General features: G+C 44.2%; 1 protein-coding gene across 1 annotated transcript; it reads left to right on the top strand.

Moving 5' to 3' along the window:
- Positions 1 to 1102: 1102 nt before the first annotated feature.
- LOC102460819 (homeobox protein vent1-like) lies at positions 1103 to 3406 on the top strand. The gene is made up of 3 exons (XM_006121022.4): positions 1103 to 1638; positions 1772 to 2004; positions 2925 to 3406. The coding sequence occupies exons 1-3, from the start codon at positions 1389 to 1391 to the stop codon at positions 3303 to 3305; spliced, it is 864 nt and encodes a 287-aa protein (XP_006121084.2). The 5' UTR covers positions 1103 to 1388; the 3' UTR covers positions 3306 to 3406.
- Positions 3407 to 8968: the final 5562 nt, after the last annotated feature.

Here is an 8968-nt window from a genome sequence, read left to right as displayed (position 1 = left end):
TTTGTGTTAGCCAGTGGAAAAACACAGCACTCTAAACGCAGAAATACCTGCAGACTCAGCGCTAGGTTTTCTAGTAGCTTTTATTATACTCACAGTGATTAAACCGCTCTCGCTCTTTTTTCTTTTTTTTTTTTTTAAATTTCTGGGCGGTTCTTAGCATTATCAGCCCCTTGCATCACAAAGGCGAAGCTATTCTTTGTAAATCAGGTGTAAATTGGGGTAGTTTGAAGTTGATGAGGCGTGAGCTTTCTGGTCTTGAATTGCTTTGATCGCTAAATTTACAGTTAGTGAAAGATTGGCTACATTTCTGGCTAGACAACTGGCGCCAAATTCAAGCTGAGAGGAGCGCAGGGTTGAATTTGTGCTAGTTAAACCCGAAACACAGCAACAATACAGCTAGAGGCGGAGAAATCAAAGCAACCCAGACTTCTGACGTCTCCCTACGACCTTTACAATGAACTTGGATTCCTTTCTCTCGTTGGTTAACACTAGAATGGATTCCGTTGGGAAACAGAACATGACTTTCATTTACCTCGCAGAAACTTGTTGTTACGGGACAGCGAGGCTGCCCCTCAAATAAACGGTTGGCAGAGTTGTAGCCTGTTTGCTCTGGATTTCGTACAGGACAAGATGGGTGAGGTAATACCGTTTATTGTGCCGCTAGAGAAATTGGTCCAATAAAAGATATTACCTCGCCCAGGTGGCCTAATACTGTGAGCCTGAAGAGATTTCCCAGGGTTACTTGAGATCTGCATTGTGAAAGGCGGGGTTGGTGTAAAATCGCGGTCATAGCAGAGTCCTGGATTGTGTCAACGGGTGATAAATATTTTCAGCGCCGGAATTTGGCACGATCACGCTGCTAAAAGCCGGCCTGCTCCATTCATCCCCTGCCCTGAGGAACACCCCGCTTACAGCAGTAATGAGACTGGCTTGCTAGTGCTTGGCGATCCGAGCGGTGGAAAGTATTGGGGCTGGGCCGACGGCGTTTGGGAGCGACAGGCTCGTAGGCCACCGATCTCTGAGCGGAACAGCCTTTAAAAGCCCCTTTGCTGGCCCGTGGTTCGGGGGCGGCGGCTGGAATTGCCCCCGCCGCAGGGGAGGAAAGGAGGGTCCGGAGCAGGTTTGCATTTCAAGGGGGCAGACGCAGCCTTGCAGACTCTCTGGAGCCGGAGCTGCAGACATTTGCCAGACGTGTGAACTTTGCTCCTCCCTGACAGCTGCTATCTCTTCCCCCCTTCCTACTTTGATGTGGATTCACACTTGCAAACGAGCCCGCGAGGGCGGCCCCCTGTAAATAAGAGGCGAGCCCCCCCCCCACCCCCCTGCCCTTCCCTCCAGCCTAGTAGCGCCAGCCAGGCGGAGGGAGCTGCGGGCGGCCGCCACTCGCTATGGGAGAGGCCCCCTTCTCCATGCCCTTCCCGGCCCAGCCCGGTAGCGAAAAGCCAAGGCCGATGCGCAGGCCTCACATCTGCTGCGTGCCCCCTCCACGGGCTCCCACCTCCTTCAGCCGGAGTCTCCGCCTGGCCCGAGCCAAGCCCAGAGGGGGAGCAGCGGCCGGGGGGCAGCTACCAGCCAGCGGCCAGTGCCGAGAGCCGCTGCGCGAGACCGCGGTCCAGGAGCTGCCCAGCGCCCGAGCAGGTCAGAGGCGCCCGGGGCTGGCGCTGGAGGAGGAGCCGGGACCCCTGTTCTGTCGGGAGGGGGCTGTGGCCGCGCTGGCCCGGGGGGTGGCTCTGTTGGGCGCGGATCTCTAACCCGCTGCCCCCCCTTTCAGCTCCCGAGGGCGGCTGGCTGAGCGCGGACGAGTCCTCCGGCTACGAGAGCGAAAGCGGCGCCTCCCGGGCCCCCTCGCCGTCCGGAGAGGCCGAGCCCCTGGCGCGCAGGGCGCGCACCGCCTTCACGCCGGAGCAGGTAGGCAGGCTGGAGCGGACCTTCCAGCGGCAGAGGTATTTGGGGGCGGCGGAGAGGAGGAAGCTGGCGACCGCTCTGCACCTGTCCGAGATTCAGGTGAGTGCCTGGCCCAGCCCCGTGGCGCGGAGCCAGCCGGTTAGATCCACTAGCGCCGGGCTGGGCAGCTTAGGGTGCGAGGCTCTTGGACCCTCTGCGCCCCGTCAGCTGCCCGTTGGCTTCAGTCTGGCCCCTCGATGCTTTAGTTTCTCCGGAGGGCGCCTACCTCGCTTTAGCAAAGCGCACTGATCTGGCCATGGCCAGGCTCTCTCCTTGTGTAAAGCCGCAAGAGGGCTGAGCGGGACGGTAACCGGCTAGGGTGCCTCGCTGCTAGGAACTGGGTTTCTAGGATTTCGCGTCCTTGTTCACAGACCCGCTTATTTTACACGTAGGACCTTAAAACTCCTGCCTTGGTGAAACGCGGTTGGCGTTAAAGACTGAACTGCATGTTGTCCTTTAAAGGAGCTGCGGGGTTCGTTAGAAGCCTAAACCCACCCTTTCACGCGCCCCAAGAGTCTCTTTAAAACACTTAAAACGTTTTACTTAAAAATACAACTGGGCTAGTGCTAATAAATGTTTCATTTGATATTCACTTAGGCAGATAGCTTTGAAAATTCGTAAATAAATAAGCACCGACTGCAAGCATTTCACCTACCAACGCCTTCACTAGAATCAGTCAACAGCTGCTCTCAGATTTGGGTCTCTAATATGTTCTTCCCTTGGTCAGCGACTTTACATTGACTTAACTGGAAGCGGGATGAAGTCCTTGAGGGGGTCTTTGCATGAATTCTCTGGCACATAGTAAATAATTATTACACAGTTTGGAAATCTGTCCCGCTGATCTGATCAATGCTTTCATTTAAATCTTTTTAACAAAAGACAATCCTGGATAATAAGCGAGTTCAGTTGCTCTGAATACATGATAGTTTATAAATGATTGTTAGGACCTGATTTCTGTAACACTACTTTTTTTTTCCTAGGTGAAAACCTGGTTCCAGAATCGCAGGATGAAATTTAAGAGGCAAATGCAAGACCACCATCATACCCTCATGTCTTCAAATCCCTTCTATGGCTGTAAACAAGGGACCCTGCCGAATATGTTACTGGATTATTCCCACTACCTTAGTCCACAGCAAAGACTTCTGCCTTTTACCTCTAATTCTGCTTTGCAAACCAACTCTTCCTTTCAAATCTGTGGCTCCCCAAACCCATGGTATCCACTTAGGGCACATGATCTATCTTTTTCCCAACACTTCCTACCACAAGGCTCTGTTCATCCAGTTTTACAGAACAAAATGGATAACAATTTAATCCTCTTCAAACATTATAACCAAGGTGGAAGATATGAGTGTGTTATCTAATACCCTACGTGTGATTCAATTGTACATAAAACGTTTGTAGAAGTGTATATTTTATTATAAAGTTTAAATATAAAGATTCATACTTAAGTATATATTTAATTGAGCTTGAATGTTGTTAGAGACGCTCTACTTCTAATTCTTGGATTTCTATCCACTACACATAATTTGAAGTTTACTGCTCTCTGCAGGCTTCTAATCAGAGTATGCTGTATTCCTTTAGAGAGAGAGAGAGAGAGAGAGAGAGAGTGTGTGTGTGTGTGTGTGTGTGTGTGTGTGTGTGTGTGTGTGAATGCTAAATGAATCTCTTGCTATATATTTCATATTGACAGTTATCCCAACTACAGGAGAATTCTGCTAGAGCTAAAGCTAACAATGGTGAGAACCCTAATGTAGATGTGCTGAAAGTAAATTGTACAGGATTGGCCACATACTGGAGCTTCTACTATGTAGACAAGGCTATGAGAGCACAACCAATTCCTGCAGCCCCATACTTGAATGCAAACATTTAATTTTTAACAATCCTATACATTGTGAGGAAACCAATCTTGAAGTGGTGTTATAGTAATATGTAGAAACATTTGGTTATTCTAGTGTATAACCAGTTGAGATTGTGGAACATTGGAACTAAAATCATAAATGGTCTTGTCATTCTTTCTTGTTCCTGAGTAGAGACTTAAGCAATTTCTCTCTCATCTGTTTCCTGTCCTGTTTTTACACTACTTAAAACGGAAGAATCAGAACATGTACTTTTATTGTGACCTCAGTATTGCATAATGCTTCTATAATAGGATTTTGTGCAAATTATGGAGTGTGTGTAAATACAGGAGAGAGCAAATTGCTAATCAGCTAATTGTTTTTTGAGCATCAATCACCACTTTACATTTTTATTGCATCTTCCATCCAAGAACCTCAATGTTTTACAGATCTTCAACCCTTTATGAGCGCTGGTCTACATAGAATAGTTGCACTGATCAATTTCCAGCTGACTTGTATTAAACTACATTGCTATAAAGAACTTAAATTGATGTGAGTTTGTGTGCCTGTAGGCACACAAACATGGGTTTAAATTGGTTGCAAAACTTAGAGGAAATGATGCAACTTTGTGTGCAGATAAGCTCAGGAGATCATAGTCATAGAAGTATTTTACCTTTGGGGATAAAAATGAGGATTTGCTTCCAGTTGAATTCAGTGGGAATTGCTGGCTTCTTAGCACACTTGAAAACTAAATTGGGATTTAGGACCATAACTCCTGTTATTGGAAATATTGCCTTAAAGTATGTTAAAATCCTTCTTTAAATGGAATTTAATATAAAAATGTGCCACATGAACTTGGCACATTGAATGTTCCATGTAACTTTTTAGTATGTCAATACTTTTTGCAGAAGACACCTTTTAAATGTTCTCCCTTTTAAAAATGTTGCTTTTGTTTTCAACAAGAAAACGTATATTTTTAAAATTCCTTTATTCAGCTATGCTCCATTCCTCCTAAATAACATGAACAGACTAATGTTGGCTGAATGGGAGAAATTTGAGAAAAGAGCCCTCTGATTATGTGCTAATACATCAGTGGAGCTACAATGACTCTGCCTCTAACAGGTCAGTCTAATACTGGCTGTTTGTGCTTAGTATGGTGGCTGGGTTATGTTTAAGTGACCTGTGATAAACAAGCATTTGGTGATATGGTGGTCCAACTCTTGTCAATTCTTGGACTTTGAAGAAAATGAGCAATGGGTGTGACATACTTAAGAAGGCTTTCCACTTAAGATGCAGGCTCTTAACTTAGTGAGAACTGCCTTTTTCTTGATGGACAAAAGGGCATGTTTTTTTTAATTAGGTTAAATTCAATTAAAGTGGCATTGAAGCCAGGTTAGCTGGCTATACTAGTACATAGGCTGTGGCAAATTAATACATCTTAAGGCTGTGTCTGCATTGGCGCGATCTTGCACCAAAGCGGCTGCTTTTGCACAAAAACATGCCTGTTTACACTCACGGGGAGTTCTTGCACAAGAACACTGACGTTCTAATGTGTGAAATCAGTGCTGCTTGTGCAAGAACTATGATGCTCCCGCTCAGGAATAATCCCTCTTGTACAACTGTTCTTGCGCAAGATGCCAGTGTAGACAGTGTTAGAAGAATAGGGGGCCTCAAAGGGAAAAAGGCCGGGGAGGTATGGAGAGACTGAACTTCCTTGGGACCCCTAGCTCACAGATAATCCTGCCCCCCCTATTTCCCCTGCAGCCGCTTTCGCAAGATAAAAATATATAGTTTGGCTTGCACATTTCTACTTGGCGGGAAGCCATAAAATACTGTCAAGGATTATTAGGTTAAAAGGTTGAGTCACATTGCTGCTTGCTGCATGTGCTCAAAGTGCGCAATAAGAGGAAGTTAGGCAGATGTATCCTGATTGTGTAATCAGACTGCTTGTAGTGCAAAACTAAGCCATTTACTTCATGGTATAAAAGTGTGCTGTATGCTTAATTTGGTGTGCCTCTCCCTCTGGCATAAGTCGAGGGGAGCACCCGATCAGCTGACCGACAAATAAAGGGCTTGGCGTTTATCCTTTTGTCTTCCGTGCCTCCTTGGGGAATTGACTAGCTCCAGGGGGAAATGAGCCCGTTTGGCTAACAGCAGGCAACATTAATTTCTTGCGCAAGAAAGCCTGATGGCTAAAATGTCCATCAGAGCTTTCTTGTGCAAAAGAGCATCTATGCTGGCATGGATGCTCTTGCGCAAAAGCATATCTCTTGCACAAAGGCACATGCCCGTGTAGACACTCCCTTGCGCAAATACTCTTAACGCAAAAACTCTTGCATTAAAGAGTATTTGCGCAAAATCTTGCCAATGTAGACATAGCCTAAGTGTGTTAGCCTGCATCTTAGGCCAAGCCCAATGAGTTGCTGTTTTGGCAATCAATGTCTACCTCCAAACATTGCTACAGGTAAGTGCAGGATCAAAACATTCAATTTTTTTGTGCTGAAGCCTGAACATTGATGCAGAGTTCAGCCCCAACCAACCCTTTTTCTCTCACTTCACTTCCCTAAAAGGAGAGACTGCATTCATGTATGTAAGTGCAAGTATGTCCTTTCTAAGAACAGAATAATTCTAGAGATTTCTGTTGACTAAAATTGTTGGAAGGGGAACGTTAGAGGAATGACCCAAAATAACTAAATGTGGAAACTTAAGGAGAGACTGCATTCATGTATGTAAGTGCAAGTATGTCCTTTCTAAGAACAGAATAATTCTAGAGATTTCTGTTGACTAAAATTGTTGGAAGGGGAACGTTAGAGGAATGACCCAAAATAACTAAATGTGGAAACTTACTGAATGCTTAAAAAATCCTACTGAGTTTGAGCTGAAATGAAACTTCTATGGCTTTGTATTTTCTAAAAAACAGTTCTGAAACTACATGTTTATTCAGACTGTTTTATTAGTTTACAATACAAAAAACTTCAAGATCAATTCAGGCAAATCGCCAGGAAACACTTAGGGTTTGTTGTGTTGCCAACACTCGTTTTGTTGTTGGCAAAATGGAATTTTTTGCTTTGTGCTTGCAGTTTTCATAGCTTAGTGTACAGTTGAACAACCTTAACTGTACCAATCTGCAAAATAAAAGCAGTATTGAGTCAGGTGACCTCTAAGGTCAGGATGCAAGTACTTCATGTAGTCATGACCTTGGATGGCATAGTGTTGCATTTCTAGGTTCCATAGGATATTGCATGTAGTAGAGGATCCTTTCATCCTTCACTTATCTTTCTCCACCCCAGTTTATTTAACCCTGCCATCTCTATTTCAGGGACTTTCTGTAAGCTGCTCACCTCTTGCTCATGATAGATTCTGCAGGCTTGCCAAGATGGAGACAGAAGTTTTTCTTCTCCCTATCTGTACTCTATGGCCTTTCTTATCCACCAGCCCACTTTTACCTCTCCCACTTACTTGCTCCATTATCTCTTTCCCTTCTTCTCTCCTATCACCTCCCCCCCCCATCCACTTTCCACCTGCAGATCTCCAGACCCCAGGCAGTGAATGAAGCAGCTATCACTGTGCAGACAGTAATAGGTGCCTGTTAAATTGCCTGTTAAAATCCTTCACTTTGCTTATCAGGTTTTCCTGGTATTCCATTTTGCACCACAATATATTGTCTTGTGCACACTGATATTCAGACTAATTCTTCAAACTGATCATATACAGCTTTTCAAAGTTGTCTTAGTAAACTTCCATGAATGTAAGAGTAAACTCAATGGGTAGAAAGTCACATTTTAAACACTTCTGATAAGAATCCAGTTTATATTCTCCCAGATAAATTGTGGTAATATCCTGATGTTAGTTTGTCTAGAACACTTGTAAATTACTATATATGGGATTTAATATTAAAGGTAAATTTTACAATTCTCAGAAATCTTAAATTATGATTACAACATAGGAGATAGCAGTGCTTTTTAGAAAAGGAACACAAGTTTTAACAGCATGATTTGGTCCCATGAACAATATAAGAAAAGTTTTGATTACAGGAGCCAGTTCTAGCTTGTTAATGGACTTCTGACAACAGCTTAGTTTTTGGAAAGCAAATTAAATTACAAGGTACCTCTACCCACAAATGAATTTATGGAAGCTACAATGGTTCCCTACTCCTGGTAGTTCTTTGGACTGCTGTGTTTACTTTGTCCCTTGTAAGCACAAACCCTGTTTCACATAAGTTCCCCCAAAAGGTTCCTTAGAGGTATTTTGACTTGATTAAAAAGGGTCACTGTCAACTGTTGGTTGACTAGTGAGTTCAGTCTTGGAAACTCGACTCCCACCCTTGTCCATGCCATGGGCTTGTGAAACAAGTCCACCCACCACCCATACTCTTTGGCTTTGTCTACACAGCAGGGTTTTTGCGCAAGAAGCTTTTTGTGGAAGATCTCTTCTACAAAAACTTCGTGTGCAAAAGCGCATCCACATCACAAAAGCAATGTGCTTTTGCACAAGAGTGTCCACACTGCATGGATGCTGTTGCACAAGAAAGTTCTGATGGCCATTTGCAGAATGGCCATCAGAGCACCTGTGCTTTTTTTGTAGGCTCTTTTTGCACAAGAAACACCTGTTGTGTCCACATCTGCCTTTTTGTGCAAGAACTCTTGTGCAAAAAAGGAGTTCATAGAAAGAGGTATACCAACACCACAAAAAGCCCTCTGTTGTGCCATTAGTGTAAATTTTCTTGCACAAAAACAAGCTTGAGGTGTGGACATTCCATACCTGTAGTGTAGACATAGCCTTTAAGAACTGCATGAGCTATTATAGATTCATATTTCTGCAAGGAGGATTCAGTAGGCAATATTTTGTTGAGACACACTGTTCTGCAGCAGCAGTTACACCTTTTGGATGAAGTGGTGAGTACCACCCTGGAGGAAAAGGAGCACAAATAATAGAGCAAAGTCACTCATACCCCCAACCATTACCGGGACTTCTGAATTTTCATAACTTTTCATAAACATTTGAAGTTTTGATGGCAACATGTCTGGGACGGGGGTGAGGATAGAATTTTTGCAATATCAATGGCTCTATCATTTGTCAGCCTCTTCTAATTACCATTTGGGGCCTGTTTTTGATTGTGTCCCTTTAACATCTGCTTAAAGACAAAATGACAAAATTAAAATTGAACTATTAATATTTAATTATTAATA

The sequence above is a fragment of the Pelodiscus sinensis genome, chromosome 8 (genome assembly GCF_049634645.1).
Source record: "Pelodiscus sinensis isolate JC-2024 chromosome 8, ASM4963464v1, whole genome shotgun sequence".
Taxonomy (NCBI): Eukaryota; Metazoa; Chordata; order Testudines; family Trionychidae; genus Pelodiscus; species Pelodiscus sinensis.
Note: the sequence above shows the minus strand (reverse complement) of the source record. Positions and strands in the feature narration are given on the sequence as shown.